This window comes from Leuciscus leuciscus (assembly GCF_965113295.1).
Source record: "Leuciscus leuciscus genome assembly, chromosome: 22".
NCBI lineage: Eukaryota > Metazoa > Chordata > Actinopteri > Cypriniformes > Leuciscidae > Leuciscus > Leuciscus leuciscus.
The window spans coordinates 6878864-6897733 of NC_138746.1; the positions used below are offsets into that span (position 1 = coordinate 6878864).

The 18870-nt window shown below is 37.9% G+C and overlaps 1 protein-coding gene across 1 annotated transcript; it reads right to left on the minus strand.

The window, feature by feature from the left end:
- Positions 1-11005: 11005 nt before the first annotated feature.
- On the minus strand, positions 11006-18616 carry LOC309486574 (exocyst complex component 3). The gene is made up of 14 exons (XM_082153917.1): positions 18447-18616; positions 17949-17998; positions 16864-16959; positions 16131-16749; positions 15952-16036; positions 14801-14926; positions 14587-14687; positions 14392-14505; positions 12874-12997; positions 12594-12716; positions 12362-12514; positions 12160-12281; positions 11897-12038; positions 11006-11754 (listed from the first exon to the last, which is right to left on the minus strand). Exons 2-14 carry the CDS (start codon positions 17968-17970, stop codon positions 11752-11754), a joined length of 1830 nt encoding a protein of 609 aa, XP_082010043.1. The 5' UTR covers positions 17971-17998; positions 18447-18616; the 3' UTR covers positions 11006-11751.
- Between the last annotated feature and the right edge of the window lie 254 nt (positions 18617-18870).

Genomic DNA, 18870 nt, shown 5'->3' on the forward strand with positions numbered 1-18870 from the left:
GTGCAGTTTTTAATACACACAGCAAGTTCTCTTTGCTCAAAATCCCCATTATACCCAAAATGGCAAGGAATAATGGGGATATTGTTTTGGCGGAGCATTTTCATCTGATCCTGATGAAACACAAGGACACAACAACCTCCACCACCCTAACTCCACCTCCATTGTTATAGCCTTTTAATTAACTAGCATATGTAGTCTGGTGGGAACTAAGAGCTCAAGTCTTCTCCTTGAGCTCTTGCTGACAGCAAGCCAAATCTATTTACCTTTATCACTCTCAAGAAGTATATTGTAACGGTTTTATCATATTCTCTTCTGTTTTGGCCATGTTTCATTGTGTTTTAGTTCTGTGCCTGTTTGCCTGTGACCCAGTTTCCTAGTGTGTGCCAGTTTGTTCCCTTGATTTGATTATCCCGTTCACCTGTTGCCCAATTAATTAGCTCTTTTGTTCCTCTGTGTATTTAAGTCCCGCCTTCATTCAGCTCTCTGTTCGGTGTTGTCTGTTTAATGGTTGTTATTCTGTTTCCCACAGTGTTTCAGTAAGATTGTTAGATAAAAGACTATTTCCTAGTATTCTCCTTCATTGTACACTTCCTTTTAAGAGCCCACCCGTAACAAATATGACAATGTGAACATTTTAAAAATCGATTTTATTACATGGGGTAATAACATTCACAGATATTCACACACTATTTTCTATTTTCTTTCTTTTCTCTATTTCTCTATTTTTTGTCTTTTTTTCTTCTTTAAAAAATAGCAGGCCTTATTGAAAAGTTATTGAAATGATTTCATATGTAACTGGTTCCCTGAGAAGAGAACGAGACGCTGTGTCAGTTACTAAGCCACAGAGAGAGTGGGTCATATAAATTACCTAGTCCATCTGTAAAGCTCTTTTAAACCTATATGCTGATAGTTGCTATTTGCTGCTGGTCTGTGAAATCTCTCCCAGCTCTTTAATTCCTTAGCCTGGAAGCTAATAGTGATACAGTCTCCTTCCTAGCAGACCTTTGGGGAAACAGGATTATTTGCTTTAACCTCCAAATGATACTGTTCTGGAGGGGGTGACAGGTGAGAGAGTGGAATGCAAATGGCAATGCAGACCATCTTCAGCTCTCTCAACACCAACGCTTCGGTGCTCATCATCGCTCATCTCTGCTCAACCTAGCCACTACGCCTCTACATAAATCCCCAGGAGTGCTGGTCCAACCCCCACTACTCCCCTGGGAAGCACCATGTAACTGTCTAACTGTCACCACTAACTGTTAGGCAAAACAGGCAAGAGAGTGGATCGCAATCAGACCTGCAAATTAAAATGTCCTCTTTAAGGTCCTGATTAGGCCCACTCTGGGCATGCTGTCTTGACCCCGACTCCTCGGAGGGGGAGTGCAGGGTGCCACGCTCACCTTCTGACCCTCTGCCAGGAACTATTCCCAGGCCGCGGATCAGAGGGGTTGACGGACCCTGGACACGGCGAGGGATGAACCTCGAATGCCCCAGACTGAACTTCTAAACTTTTGCCTCTCTAAACCTCTCGACTACCAAATCAACGACAGTAACAAAGAGGCCAGAAAGCAACATCGGGGCATCAAAGAGAAAAGTTTTATCCTTCTCCTTTATCCCCAATAAGTTCAGCCATTATCCCCAATAAGTTCATCCATGCAACGTTAGCAGCCATTGATTAGCCGATGGCACAAAGCATCTGCTTTGTGGAATGGAGGGCAAGATCTGTGGGTTCCAAGACTGCCTCAGGTGCCAATACCTCACACTGAACCGGGTGATCATTAAGAAGGTAAGCCTGGTACGCCTGAAACACCGCCATGGTGTGTAGAGCCTTGCCCACCAGCATGGTGAACCGGTAACTATGCGAGCAGAATACAGTTTCTTCCACAAACTCGTTATGGAGAATGGGAAGAAATTGAAGGCTCATGAAGGGTTGATGACCTGCTTTTTTTTTTTTACAGATAGAGAACCTCTTAAAGACAAAGAAGCTGATCACTTCTATGGTCATGCCGACATGCTGAGTGACATCACGTGACTGCCTCGGCCAATAAAATTGGCACATTTTCACACTTGCTTCAGACAAAAGCTTACACGCTAAAGGCATTCCCATAGTGTCAGTAACTGACGCACAGTTAAGTTCCCCCGATAACAGAATCTAAATATTCCAAGCTTTTGACCGATAGTGTATGTATGCACACTAGTATACATGTAAACAGCAGAACCTGCAGTTAATAATATTTTAATGCAAATGTTAAACATGGGTAAAAATGATTACCTTATAAATGAAAAAAAATTAATAACTAGTTTTGGAAAACACATTGCAATAATAATGCAAGAAAATCATGGCATGTCTTGTGCAATATTGGGGCAAGTATGGTCTCAGATTTTTAAAAAGTCCTCTGTGGAGGAAAAAAGTTAAGTAGGCCTTCATGAGGAGCTTTTTGTTGCTATGTGAACTGCAAATACAATAAATAAACAGATTTATAAGTAAAACAGATTTAGTTTAAGCATTTAAATAGGCCTAAGTAAAACAGATTTAATAAAACATGGGTCAAATTACAACATAGTGCAAAATACATACAGACAACAAGGCATATGCAGGAGGAGCACTTTAGAAGGCATTGGTATTTTAAGTGAAATCACAATCGTTCCAGAAATAAGATGACTATGAATGAGTGAGTTGAGAATGAGACTGATTAAAGTGTCCTTGTTTTTAACAGCATTGGGATCTAAACAGAAAGAGTGCACAAACAGATTAAGTTGTCCACAGAGCTCAATGACCTTTCTGTGATTAACGTGACCCTGATGACTCGAGTTCAGTCTACAGCATGTGACGGGCATCGCTTGCCCACTGATCCAAAAATCCCCTAACAACCATGACATGCACTCTACTTTCACGGATTTTTGTCGTGCATGTCAGTATTAATGTCACTGTAAAAAAACAAAACATTTCACTTGCCATGCTAAGTATCTGAATGGAAACTCGACCTGTTTATTTTATGAATTTAAGTCCTGAATAAAGTGACCCTTACTGACACATGAGTACACCATTTCTAGATTTGCATTGCCCGTCCTTTGTTAATGTCATTGTTTTCCTTTTTATCTCTTTTCCACTTCAGTCAAAACCCCTCTGTGCTTGCGCTGGGTAACTATGGAGATGGTTCAATGTAGGGGTTTGGTTACATCAGACATGGATAGTGGCACTTGACCTAGTTCAGCAGGAGCCTGATTAGCAACACAGCTATCGGCTGCATGCTTCTCATCATCATCATCATCATCATTATTATAGCAGCAGTCCCAATCTTACATCTTTGTTTGTTTATGCCATTTGGTGAGATATAGCCTTTTCTACTCTTTTATATTATTTCAAGGATATAAATGCATCAAATCTCTGCTCAAAGGTGTGCCGCTCATTGAACAGTCTGCCGTAGTGAACGGTACTCTAGTAAAGTTTCGCTTTCTAGTTAAAAAAAAGTCATTGCTTTTATCTTCCCCTCACTTTGTCTCTGCTGGCTCCAAACTGCTGATTTCAAATACAGCCAGGTGAGATGGCAAAGAAGGAAACACCTCCATCTACACACATGCACAAACACACACACTGATTTCCATGTTTTACGGGGACTCTCCATATGTAAGGATTTTTATACTGTGTAAACTGTATATTCTGTCCCTCTACCCTACCCCTAAACCTACCCATCACAGGAAGCTTTCTGCATTTTTAGATGTTCAAAAAACTTAATTTTGTATGATTTATAAGCTGTTTTTCTCACGGGGACCAACAAGTTTTCCCCACAAGGTCAAAATGTACTGGTATATTACTATCCTTTTGGGGATATTTGGTTCCCATAACCTAGCACGCACACACACACACACACACACACACACACACACACACACACACACACACACACACACACACACACACACACACACACACACACACACACACACACACACACACACACACACACACACACAGAGAGAGATATAATTTTTACCTGCTGCAGTCAACAGAATTAAAGGAGCAAGTCACCCAAAAATAATGTCATAATTTTCTCAGTATAATATTCATCAGGGTGTTTTGTTTCATTTTCTGTTTAGTTCATGTTTATTGCATTGTTTTAGTACTGTATCATTCACCATCTATTTACGAGTATTAGATGAATTCGGATTCATCATCATTTTCTGCTTTACTTCCGGTATTAATATGGTGGTTATTAGCAGATTTTTAGGCACAACGCAGATTTGGGTACTTCAAATAGATCAGTAATAAAATAATATCACTTAATGAAATATATGGCTATATGTTAAGTAAAACATACAGGCACCAATATGCCATGTTTTATGGTGAATTTAGGAGCAGATTAAAATTGTATTGGTTATTCACTAATAATAGTACTCTCTAGCCTGAAAACTGCTTTCATTGGATCATCGAGTAATTGAGTTGAAGCAAAAAGATCTGACTCATTTGTTCACAAATACTCATGGAAGAGATCTAGAGCAGACATCAATATTTCCTTTTTTGGGTGAACTATCCCTTTAAATACACTTTTAATAGGTCAATGTGTCACATTTATATTGCTAAAAATAACACTCAGTAATGAGCATTCTTATTATCTCTTTGATTAGTTTTCATTTAACACAGTTGAATAGTGAGTCAATGTGCGTTTTTACTTATTGTATAGTTAACCCAAAGATAATAATTATATTGTTTTCTTTTATGTTCTTTGTGCATCTCTTTCTTTCTCAGATTAATACTAAAGTTTTTTTTCCCCCACCATTAACTTGGCAGACCTGCTAAATGTCATCTCAATCAAATTCCCACTAAAGTCATCCATTAATCGTGGACACATGCTATTAAAGATGATTGTGTGTGTTTGTACTTGTGTGTGTATTCATGTGTGTGCATTTATTTTTTCTTGCTAGCAAAACAGTGATTTTCATTCAAGAATGTGTGTGCATGTACAGTAGTATGTTTAATAAGTAAACATGTCTAAATCTTCTTTATAAGACTCATACATAGCATTGAATAGATTTAATTATTAATTGAAAAGGAAATATTTTTTTCTATCAGGAGAAAACTTGCAGTTTTCCTTTCTCTGTATTCACAGTTTATTGTCACATGACTAGCGTTGAGACCTGGAGACCAAAAAATCCATAGAACTGCAGCACAGGCCTTTCAGTTAATAATATGTTTCAACTCATGAATATAGGAATCTGGAATATCTAAATATTCTGGGTTCAGCTGCTTGCCTGTGCATATCATGTTATATTTATAACATGTATACTGAATTTGGTGTTTTAATATTACTGTCTTAGTACTTAGTAGTACAAACCTGCATGTTTATAGCTATAGTGGGGAACGGATGGAAGCCTTGTTTTGCCCTCAAGCTGGCGTTCCTATAACACCACAATTAATCTAAGAATTGATCTAACAGAACTCTGTTTGGTCTTTCTCTTTTCTGTAGATCACTGAAGAGAAAGTTTCCTAAACGTCATCCTTTTGATGATCTCTTGACCTCACTACAGCTCTATTTCCGTGTGACAGTGTGTGTCTGCTTATGCTTATTTGTGTAGTCTGTTACACCTACTCAGGCAGGTTTGGCTCAGGTGACAGATGGATCATGAAGAGCTTGTCACTTGTCTGTCAGTGCTTGTTTGTGAAGACAGCTTTCATGAGAACTCTATTATAAGCCCTTCAGTGAACTGAGGGTGAGGCTTAGGTCAGCTTACACAATGACAAAAAGATCAGCAGTGTTAGTCCATTTGGTGCCTCCCCTTTTTAATTTAGCGTTTTGAGAGCATTTAGGCATATTCAACATCCAAACAACATTCTCTACGTTATTTATACTTCTACATGAAAGGGATCCAGCCAGACAGCACATAAAAACTCAACTTAGTATATACCGCCCCTCCGGGTATCTCAATATCATGAAGTGTGAATCTGCCTGGTTTGGATCAACACATCTTATCTGGTTATTATTGATTTTTAAAACTACACCAAGATAAAACAGAATTAAATGAGTCGCACTGGGATTTGAGGGCTACACTTTTGCCTTTGTTGCCGATTCTGTTTGTTCTTACCCATAATGCTGTTCAGCTCTCAGTGGTGACTCTCAGTCGCGCTCTTTCTCTCTCAGAAACTGACAGCACATTGAGTGAAACAAGCTCGTTTTTGATTTCATCCCTTAGACAAGAGCACATTTGAGCGAGACAGCACGTCTGTAATGGAGGGAGAAAGAAAGAGAAAAAGGTTGTTTCATGGTCAACAAATGCAGGATTACATGCAAGAAAATAATTTCATTCATCCCTGTTCATGTCAGCCTTGGTTGTTTGTGAAATTTCCCTTTAGTCCTTTGTTTTGCGTCTGGCTGTCGACCTATTATGTATGCAAAGCTGTGCATTTGCATCAACAAAATTAGCTTCTTGCAAGTTTCCCTGTGTGTCTGAGGCAGACGTTTGTTGGTTAAGTTAGTCATGACATTTCTCTTTTGCGAGACAGAAAAGAAGCAAAATACAGTGTCTCCGCAGCCACAATGCAGACACTGCTTTTTGTTTGACAGGTCTTTACAAGGTCAACAATTAACGAACAAAACAAGTAGACGCTATAAAGACTTCAAGGTAGGAGCCACGAGAGATGGCGTTAATTAACTCATGTCTCAAAGCACATAACATTACAATAATAATGAGCGTAAATAACTTTCAGAGCTCTTACTTGTACCACCTGACTGCTGCAGATTCATTTCGGAGTTGAAAGTGTTTATTTAGAAACGCAAAAAAATTTGTGTGAGGATGTGAACAGCTTGGGGTAGAACATCACGGGTTGCCATCTCATATGGTTATGACATGGCGTGAACGCAGCATAAGCTTGTTGTTTTGGTTCAGGAGGAACTGTAAAAGGTAGCTGCTGTTTGTTTGCGGTGGTCGAGACTGGCTGTCTACGCCATAGGCATTTATACAGTACATAGATGCCTCATTATTGGCAGTTTCAATAAGCCATACTACGTAAGCTGTCCGCCATATTGGAACGTCAAAGTCGGTCCGTGAACATTCGAGAGAAAGTTGGCTGAGCGTCTGCAACCGGAGTTAGATGCATGTATGAATATCTATATCTGCAATAGACTTCAGCAGATGATTTTGAATACAACAAGACGAAGCCGTCAGCTAACACAACATTAATTAGTTTCCATAGTAAAAGTAAAAACATTACAAGTACCATTGTAAAAATGTGTAATATTGAGTTAATACATGTGTTTTTACCAACACATTCTCACCTGTGAAAAGTTATCCCATTTCTTCGGGAATTTAAACCTCGGCAGTTTCACAACATTGATTCTTACTGTGAGTGAACGCTGAACGTTGCAAGATGGCGGGCGCGCCAACGTGTCTGGAGTAGTTGAACGTGACATCTACTCATACATATCTATGGTCTACGCCTCATGGAACACACTGATGACGTGTGATGTCTGCACAAGCAGGGTGCGCAGACGGATGGAAATACATAAGTTGACAGGTAGACATATCATTGCATTTAGACCAAAAATTGCCTACCTTTTTACAGAGATAATAAATACAGACTGTATATACTCAATTAGTGTCTAGATACTGCACAAATGTTGTGCAAAAAATAACCCAGACAGCAACATAGTGTTGGCCCAGATTGGGCCTGCATCTGGGCCACGTGGAATCCACATGTACCAGATGTGGGCCGAATCTGGGCCGACAATATGTTGCTGTGTGGGTTGGGAAACAGGTTAAAGCAGAAGGTTGTTTGCTGAAATGAAGAAGCGTAATAGTGTAAGGCAAGCAAATAGAACATAATAGTGTGTATAGACATCCCTGAGCATAAGATATTTAAAAATATGTGATATGCTCAGGATACAAAGCACACTCTAGTTCCAAAAGTTTCTGAAACTACGAACTGATGAACAGATGACTGGCAGTGTTACAGCAGAATACAGATTTCTTTTGAAGTGTAATGTTGCTGTTTCTAGAAGCGAGAATAGAAAACTAGGGCAGTCCTCTCTTAGTGAAGCAATAATCAGCATTTGGACCAGTACTCAGCCCTCATCGTCACCCATTAAATGTTGAATTAAAAAAATGTAAGACAAAATAGATTTTTACATGGAGAAAATCTGAGTGGTGCTTACCTGTGTAAAAGTGGTTGCTATGGTGTTCTGGGGTGGTTGCTATGGTGAATGTTATGTATGGTGCAAGTTATGCAGAAAAGTTTAGGGGATGGTTAGAGATCCCTGAAAAATCCCTGATTCTGTGCAGTTTAATAGTAATCAAAACTCTTTGTCTGAGAAGAAACTGAACCAATATAATGTGTGAGAAATATGTATAAGTTGTAACTGAGAGAAGGAGAGAACTTTACATCTCTTTCCAAATATATGTCCACCTTTCTCAACCCTGTTCTGGCTTTAGGTTTGCATGCGTCTTTTTGGTAACACTTTATTTTAAGGTGATGTAGTTACACATTACTACATGTACTTACTATAGTAATAACAATAAATTATGCATAATTTTGCAACTAACCCTAAACCAAACCCTAACCGTAACTCTATAGTAAGTACACGTAGTTAATTAATATTACTTATTTGAATAAGTACTATGTAACTACATCACCTTAAAGTGGTTAAGCTATATATATATATATATATATATATATATAGCTTTAAAGGTGGTATCAGTGATTTCAGGCCCAAAAATATTTTTATCACATTCATCTAATCTTTTCTAACGATCCGCTAGCTGCCCACCCCATAAGCATGCCGTCAAAAAAACGCATCTCTGTAGGCAGCCTAGGCTCTGAGATCTGCACACAAAAACAAATGGTTTAGCCAAACACTCAAAACCAAAACAAATAGTGTTCCAACCAATCACCGACAGGGGGAGGGTGCTGTGAGGTTTTGAGCCAGCTTTTTCTTCAGCTCTGACTTCGCGTGCAGCCGTGCACGAGCACAAAACCTCACAGCACCCTCCCCCTGTCAGTGATTGGTTGGAACACTATTTGTTTTGGTTTTGAGTGTTTGGCTAAACCATTTGTTTTTGTGTGCAGATCTCAGAGCCTAGGCTGCCTACAGAGACGCGTTTTTTTGACGGCATGCTTATGGGGCGGGCAGCTAGCGGATCGTTAGGAAAGATTAGATGAATGTGATAAAAATATTTTTGGGCCTGAAATCACTGATACCACCTTTAAGATCAGATTTTCTGTCCAATCAAATGCTCTCTAGAATCTAAAGCGTCCCGCCCTCTGCATTATAAATACTTAAGCTGCTGCTGCTAAAATCGGTCACTTGTTCACACTTTTACTATTTTCTACATGGTGAATGGCACATAGTGCACTATATAGGGCATAGGGAATGATTCAGACAGTATAAATATGCTTTCCATTGGAGCGAATGAAGTCTGGTTTCACGTTAGTATCACACCACAGCGCACATACTGTCTGCTCCGGTCCAGAGACACGATAGCACGATATAGGGTAAACCACAAAACATATCGTACCCATCTGCACAGAATGCTGTATTATAAAGTGATAATGGGGAGATTAGAAGGAGAAACGGTTAGAGATTAGGAGGAAACTGTGGCTTTACTGCTATTGGCTATTTTAAAAATTGTAGGAGCTGTTCGAAATGTCCCGCCCCGTCTTCCTGTTTTGGTGGAAATTACGTCAACACATGCTGCATGTTCCAAGGCACTTCAGTGGGCCTTTAAAATAAAGTGTAACCGTCTTTTCCCCCATCCACTCAATGTCCTCAATATCCTGCAACTTTAATGTTAGCCTCGTTAACCCTCCAATGACCAAGAGTGATATAAAGTGTGTCTGGGCAACCTCATCATGCTTTCATTAAACCTGATAGCATTTATCATGACTGATGTGTTGATTACATGCATGTTTGCGATGCATCTTAGCATAACAACTGCTCCGAACGATAAGGTAAGGCAGGGTAAGAGAGAGAGCTAGAAAACTTCTGACATAGGAAATGCTGTAATGAGCTAAATATAATACTTATAGAGCACCAGAGACCATGCAACACTGACATGTATTTACACACACACACACACACACACACACACACACACACACACACACACACACACACACGCACGCACGCACGCACGCACGCACGCACGCACGCACACACACTTGAGTCTAACACACATATTCACAATGACATGACACCCAGGGAGTCATCTGCTGCCTCTGGTTTCTGTATACAAATCAGCCAGAAGATATTTGAATAAGCAGTATCCTCTTTGAAGAGAGGGGAAAAAAGTAAATATTCAGACCTGTGAACACGTTAATAGGGCAAGTTGAAGAAAAAGAGGGATTATGGATTTGTAGGAAGTGAAGAGATGCTTATGTGGAGGTGAGAGAATGTGAGCAAAGTGTCATTTATGATGAAAAGGACTTATGGATGAGCCAGAGACCCATGGCATTCAATCTCTGAACTACAAATATCTTCAAAAATCCCCTCCCATTTCATCACATCTAACTCTACAGACTGTAGATAAGATTGTAATCCTCAGGACATCTGGACACAAGCCAGTCTGTCCTGAAATAACACACTCTCTCATGCAGGCACACAACTATACACTATTTGCATCATGCATGTGGAAAGATATATTATACTTTTACCTGGTCATTATACAACTACAGACAGCAATTGAAAAAATCCTTTCAATGACATACTGTAGTTACAGAGGAAAATTATTTTTATCTTCATGTTTTGTTCACTGAACAGAAAATCTATTAGGCTCAGGCGAAAAATAGGTTTAAAATTTGCATTAAACAAGAGAAGGGAGATTAACTAAATATGACTAACCAACCAATAGCAATTTTTTTCCCAAGAGCTGGGTCCACCTGGAGTAAATATTGTGCAGCACACAATCTGTTTTGTCTGACATTATGTTTTACACATCACATTTTCATGATTGATATCACAGTAGATAAACAGTCCATCAAGTCTCTTTTTGAATGATTACACAATATGAGATAATGCAAATTGTTTGTTTATAGTTTAATGTCTCCCTCTATTGGCAAGTATAAGGACAAACAACCAAAACATACACCAAATTCGGGCTGCACAAAAAAAAAACTTTATACATTTCAGCAGAGTTATTGCACTTTCCTGTAAGTACAAATCAAGAGAATGTCAACTCATACACAGAGTTTATTTGACCTCATAGTTTCCTGATTTATTAATTTACATGAACACACTCTCAGCATTATGAAAACTGGTAAAACCATTAAAAAGCTTCTCTCAGAAGCTAAAAAAAAAGGTAATAATACAGTAATTCCAGATTATGTTAATGTTTTTAAACATTAAACAAAAAAGCACAGAGGTTGTACATTTATTCAGCAACTGCAATCGCAAACCACATAGTTGAGATTCATATTTGGATTTATTACAATTCATTCCCGATAAAGTTAGCATGCAGATTTAGCATTGCAGCAAACAGCACATGCAGCCTTGGGAAGGAACACAGACTGGATGTATTACACTTTCATTTCAGCAGAATATGGTAATGGAGATTAATAAACTCTAACATAATGGTTTGTCTGTGTTTTCAGATCATGAGTGTTTTTTTGGCAGCTCAGAGAGCGCGCATGTGATTAATCATGCAACCCTACACCAGATAAACTAACAATACCTGCTGTATTCTAACAATAAAATGTACTGTACAGGTTTTGAACAAAATGATCAAAGGTAATGCAATTGAAGGTCCAGAATGCCAAAAGTAATCTCACTGTAAAAGATAAAAGTGTGTTACTTTGTGAAAATACATTAATTCAAATTAAACACAAAATATTTTATATTCTGTTATCTGATCATTTAGTGCATCATAGAATGTATTGCACATCTACAAATATTGTATTTCAGGAAAGTACCTCAATGTCAGTGAAGAAGGAGTGATCTTGATTTGTGTTCCCAGCATCCCGTTTAAGCACAGTAAACTGATTAATAGCATTGTGCTTCTCCAAGCTAAAACTGTTGTCTCGGAAGTACAGAACAGCTGACAACTGCTTCTTGCTAAAGACGAGAACAGACAGTAAGGGAGAATTAAGTGAGTGGTTCCATGTAATCAGACAAGTGAACAAAACAATGTATTGTTTTAAAATAGTAGCATATGCAAAGTTATTATAACACTTACCTGATGTCTGGGTAATTAGTAACTAATGGAATTAACAGATCTTTTATCTTTCTCTCATTTTCCATTCCGATAATGTCACTAAGGTAATCTCCCAACGGATACAGCCAGTTTAAGGATGATCCCTGTGTACAGAATAATATTGTCAGTGCATGAAAAATCCATTTGTATATTCCACATTATTTAATGCTAGACTGGATCTTACCATGTCCTCAAATAGTTTCTTGAGTTCATTCCATTGTTCTCTCAGTTTTGCAGCAGCATCTTCGCTCTTGTTTTTTTTGCATGAATACTTTTTCTTCATCAGCTGGGATACATATTCTCTGGCTACATAATAGTGCACATCATTCACGAAAACCTGCAAATACAGACACTGTGTTAAAAGTGGTGCTCTGAAGCCATTAGAGAGAATATCTGAGTAGATGACATGGACTCACTTGAGCTGATGGAGCTCTCATAGATTTACAGAGCCCACGATAATTATCTATTCTGTAAGTAACTTCTTTAAAATCTCCATTTGTTTTCAGCCATTTTTTTGTCATCATACCATCCATGTAAGGCTTTGGGGAAAATTGCATTGTAGTTAGTAATATTGTAATCTTCAACTATAAAAAATGATGTGTAATATGCTCTTGACTAGGTATAATTTTAGATTATGAGGAATTTAAAACGACAAGTTGGGTATATTTGATATGTATATATCTGCGGTAGGCCCACCTTGATATCAGTTTTGAAATGTTTTATCATGGTCTGGCTAAGTCTTTGAATCAGTCCATCCACGTCTTTCTCCAGCTGCTCCATCTGAGCTGAAAAGTTCTCCCTATAAAACTGCAGATTCTCTCTGTAATAAAAGCCATGACAAAAAAATAAAAGAAATGCATGTCTCAAAGGACTGACACAGGGACAGGGACTCACAGAAGTTTGAGATTAAACAGATTTCTGTCATATCAACTCTCAGAGTGTTTGCATTGGTAATGGAATATTGATTAATATTGTGTACATAAAGATATGGTGGAATCCGGCTTGTCCTGTATGGTCTGCTTGCGCGCTTTAACCTCACGCACGAGCAGATCCGTTTGCGCTCTGGAGACGCGACGCGTTCAGTCTTTCTCTTTCCGCTTGCAAAGTCCGTCATGTAAATAGCGAATCCACCTTGGCGCGAGCGCAACTGGCTTTTAAAGGGAATGGCTCTGGTTGGTTTATTTCACATCCAAAACAAACCCATTGCTCATTAGGAGAATAGGGACAACCCTTTTAGACCATGCGCCGCGCGCCGACCATTTTTCCCGTCGTTAAACTAGCAAAAGTGGATTCGGACACGCCTTAAGTGCATTTGGCCTTGAGCTTTAGACCATGCGCTTAGATCGTTAAAATAGGGTCCAAAGTCTCTGAAGGTTAAGTATGTGAGCTCATTGGCTACTGATACAGCAGGAACCAATCAGCATGAAAAAAGAATATGTTAGGATTATGTTATGTTTTACTTTTCTAACTTTTCATTGTACATAACACCCCTGGACTGGACACAGCACACTTGTGAAAAAAGAAGTGTACTTGATTATACTTTTACTTTTACTATAGTAATTTTCACTTCTAGTGTACTTCAAATCTTAAAAGTATATATATATATATAAAAAAAAACATACTAGCAGATAATATATTAATAAAATAAAAGACCACTTAAGTGTACTTAAAGTGAGTACACTTACATGATTGTTTCTTAACACACTTAAGTACACTTTTAAAAGTGCACTTTGAAATAATGACAGTTTTATTTCAAAGTTCATCTTAGATCATTATGTTTAATAATCATGTTTTAATTTTGTAATGCTAAGTACACTTATTTTGATATGTTGGCCAACATACAACAAAAACAATTTGCCTCAAGGAGGACAATAAAGTAACTTGAACTTGAACTTGAACAGCACATTTAAAATACTTGATTATAATTTTAAGTCTAGTGTGTTATTCAATATTAAAATAATAATTCTGAAATTGCATATTAAGATTTACTTAAGTCATATACTTAAGTGGGTCAAAAACACTCTAAAGTTCAAAAGTTTAATATCTATTTAAACTATGATACATTTGCATTTAATTTCCATTAACATGCAATGAAGTGTCTGAAAACATTACATTCAGTTCACACTTAAGTATATTCTTTTAAAATATATTATTTCCATAATAAGTAGGCTACTCTTTTTCACAAGGGCAGTGTTCCTTTCATGATGGACTTACTTGAGTGAATTAAAGCAGTTGATGTAGCTGATGTGATATTCTATCCATAGACAGCAGTCCAGTAGGTCAGAGGTCAACAGAGAGCGGGTGTGTTGCAAAAACTCTTCTTCGAATCTAAAAGAGAAGGAAACTGTCAGAGAAGAAAAGATACAGAAATGACCTCAAGTTAATCTATAATAATACTGTGACTCAAACCTTGTATGAAATGGATTTAGCTCCTCTAAGCAAAAGCGCACCGCTGACTTCCCCAGATTCTCATCGATCTTCTCGAGATTCTCAGCATAACTCGCTATCAGCTAACAAGACAAATCCAGAGGTGAAAATTAAATAAATAAAAATTAAATAAATAAATAATAATAATAATAAAAGTTTTGGATCTCCCTCTATAGTGACAAGTTTAAGTCCTGACCTGGCAGATGGCCATGTAGGTTTTTGAAGTGAGGAATTCATCATCCGTTCTATCAGGAGATTTCTTCATTGTCCACACTTCTTTTTCAGTTATGATAATCTTCTCCAGTGCAGATTTAAAGTCATCCTGATATCAAATATGGTATCAGAGTAAAACAATGTAAACAAATTCTAAATAGGCAATGTGGTGTATTTGCTAAAAGGTACACTATGTACATTTTCCATTCAAAATAAAACAAAATTTAAATAATGAGTCAATACATCATAAATCCTTCTTCCAAAACGTGTTTTTGTCTTACCCTGATTCACTAAGGTAAGCCTAAAATAAGTGTTTATATTTTAGACCTGTCCGGAGGGTTTTCACGAGAAATTGTGTAAATACGTCACTTGCCCATGTGTGTCTCGTCATATTCGTAAATAGAGAAAAGTTGCTTCGGCTACTTAGACGTGTGTATGGTGTGGGAGTGTCGTAGGTTGTCGCAATGAGCGAAAAAGTTTGACATAGAGCAGCTAAATCTCGAACCTACGAGGTATCACCCGTTTTACATTTTATTTTGAAGAAAGTCTTGTGGCAAAAAGAGAATGCGACAGTGCTCGTAATAAAACGAGAATCAACATTGGCTTGGCTTTTGGAGGTGGCGAGAACTGAGGGTGACGTGTGTGTTAATGGGTAAAGCTACAGTCATGTCCTCAGCTAGTGAGATCCTTTCCATCTAAATTGGTTCTCTTAAGCCAGGGGTGTCCAAACTCGGTCCTGGAGGGCCACTGTCCTGCAGAGTTTAGCTCTAGCCTGCCTCAACACACCTTCCTGGAAGTTTCTAGAATGCCTAAGACCTTGATTATCTGGTTCAGGTGTGTTTAATTGGGGTTGGAGCTAAACTCTGCAGGACAGTGGCCCTCCAGGAGCAGGATTGGACATCCCTGTCTTAAGCCTAATAGTGAATGTTTTATGAGCAGTAGGATCCTTCTTTTTTTTTGTAATGAGAAATAAACATATTCATCCGCACAGTAACGCAGAGCCGAAGCACAACCAAAACAATAATGTTCCGCTACTTGCATTAGTCCATGCTTGCATTTTTTTTAACTGGCCCAAAGGTTACATAGTGTACCTTTAACCTAGAATGCCAAAACTCTTTCCTTGCAGTAGCTCACCTTTTGGCAATGACAGTAAGAGGTCTTTATATTATTTAGCAAGTCTTCTTCCACTATAAGAATTCTCTGCTTGTCTCTCAGATCACTGTGGAACACCAATGAGATCCCATTTAATTTAAACTGAATTATGCAATGAAGTGCCATTTAGACATTTGTGTGATGTGTTTTAAAAAGCTCACCTGGGGTAGTGATGAATAATGAAATCTAGAAGAGCGTAGTAATCTTTCAGCTCTGTCACCTTTTCCAGAAGTCTCTTTAAATGCTCTCCTACAGCCTCATGATGGCAGGACACATAGGTTTCAAACACTTCAAAGTCTGCTGGATATAAGCTCTGAAGTTCAGTCTTCACTCTCTCCAAATCCTCCACCACAGCTTTACCCAGAAGCCCCAGATGCACTACCAACCAGGAAGCGTTCTGCTCGCGGCTGTCCAGGTGAACTTTCTTCAGAGCGTCTCGAACCCCGTCTCGTACCGCATCCCTCCATGCTTCCCTCCATCCCGGCATCGCTCCTGGTTCTCCCTGTCTCTTCTCTTCCGCCAGGATAATTTGTGCAACATACACCAGTTGCTCTTTATTGCATGAGGGCAGAGCACTGGAGTTGCGTACAATGACAGAGATTTTGTTCCTTAGAGTCTCAAATAGATTATTGACATCTCTCTCTTTATTAACTTGATTTGTGGGAGGAGCTCCTTCGCCCAGAGCTTTCAGATCATTCTGGAGCTCCAGGCTCATGGAGAGCAGGTTCAGATAGGCCTCCTTCAGCATATCTGTTTGTATATAATCTGTGATCTGCAAAACTGTTGTGAAAACAGCGGCAATGAGAAAGAGTGTTGCTATGAATAATATCATATAGAGCACTATGCATTACTTGTGCCTTCATTACCACCACAACAAATGGACTAGATCTTTACCTGTGCATGGCTTTAGAGGGATCTTTGTGTCGTTGATTTCAAATTTCTTCTTTTTGCTTTTTCTGATCGTGGAAAACCTGCGAAAGATCTCTTTCACTGTGCAAACATAGAAAATATTATAAAATCTATACTGCACAAAATCAACAATAATTTTTTTCTTCTAAAAATGAGAGATATTAAAACAATACACAATATTACAATTACACAGCATTATTCTCCTCCCTTCTCAACCATTGAATATCAAAAGGAAACTTAAAAGTGTAACAAATTACTATCAGCAAACAATAAATAACCCCAAAAGCTCAGATGAATCATTTAGCAGCAATATTATGGATGTGTTAATAGGCTACTGTATAATATATGTAAGCATGTAACATCATTGATGGTGATTGATATTTCAAAGTGCTTTCCCTTATTTTGACATGAATGTTGTATATCTCAGCTTTAGACGTAATCCAGAAAAACACAGCTGATAGGGATTAGAAATGAAAAAGGAGATAAAACAAAAAGCATTAATGTTAATGTTTTTAAAGCATTATGTGTTTTCTTAATAGGATTTTTAGTTTGCATTTTCCCTGTTTTTGTTCCTGTTTCCTGTCTTGTGTGCCATTTTTGTAGTCCTTTGTAGTTTTTCTGGCTGATTCTGTGATCATTCCCAGGTGTGTCTTGTTTGCGTATTACCCCCCTCTACTATTTAAACCCCAGTGTTTCTTGTTGAGTCTTGTCCTACCTACACAAATGTATGTTTAGTGCTGCTCATTATGTTCCCTTGTTCTCAGGTCTCTGTTGTGGTTTTGTTATTGTATTTTGTTACTATTTGCATATGGATTCAGCTTTCCCTTGTTTTTGTTTTGTTTTTGTGTTAACCCATCAAGACAATGATCAATTATTCGTAAAATTATTTGCAATATGTACAATATTGTACATACTGTACAATCACCTGCACTTTTACAAACTGTTCCTTGTATTTTGCATAATACATACAACAATTTCCACTGGCCCAGCTGTGTGGCAATAAAACATTTGCTACTTGATTATTTATTCAATTCTATTAAATTTCATGCAACTAACATTGATATACTTACCAGAAGTGGGAGATTTTGCCATTGTTTATCCAAATGGCTATTAAACAATCCTGTATGATACATGACAAAAGAAAAGTTAGAATATCTCATGAAAGTAATATATTATGCAACATCAGCCGTTCAAGGCATTTTAATATGGTGCTTTATCTTATAAGATTATCAGAGATTTTATAATGTCATTCACTCATAGGAAAACAATATGAAATTTTCCACCTGCAAAAAAACAAACACTCTTCCTAGATACTAACCCAGTGATTAACAAGACTTTCAAAAGACGAATTATGAAAAATATAGTAGGCTACATAGTGAATAGAAGAATTATGATAGCCAGTAAACATGAAAACCATAAATGAAAAATTAGGGTTGTCAGTTCTTTTAAATGGTAACAGAAATCACAAATGCTATCTCTTAATCACACTGACAAATGATCAAAATAATTTTAGTGTCGTCTCTAAAGAAAGCACAAAAAATGACAAGTAAATAATGTGTAGCTCTTACCTGAAACCTTTTCACGGAATATCCGTCCCTTTCTTCTCAGAGGAGCTTTACAAGCCAGGGAACATACTTTCACTTTCACGTATACTTGAAAGGACACGCATACACCTATGAAAACCAGTATAGCCTACAGCTTTTATCAGTGGAAGATTGTTCTTTGGAATATCTAACATGAACATCTGCATTTGATCTCATTGAGAGGGAGTAAAAGGCAACGGATCAAGCAAAAACATGCAGCCAAAAATCAATCTAACATTAATGTTTAAATATCCATTTAGTTACAAATTAACAGAAAGAGACATAAACAGTTTCCATGTAGATGCAATATATTCGCTTCTGATTGGTCAATACAACTTCCCAGTTTGCTAAAACTCAAGATGAAGCAGATTGCAACTTGAATATATAGGCTACCATTTATAAAAAGCAA

Excerpts from the sequence above, each read along its gene's own strand:
- LOC309486574 (XM_082153917.1), bottom strand. The coding sequence starts at position 17,970 with ATGGCAAAATCTCCCACTTCTG. Across the intron at positions 14,927-15,951 it reads CTTACTGTCATTGCCAAAAG|GATGACTTTAAATCTGCACT; the intron begins GTGAGCTACTGC and ends ATTTGATATCAG. Across the intron at positions 12,282-12,361 it reads AGAAACTATTTGAGGACATG|GGATCATCCTTAAACTGGCT; the intron begins GTAAGATCCAGT and ends TTCTGTACACAG.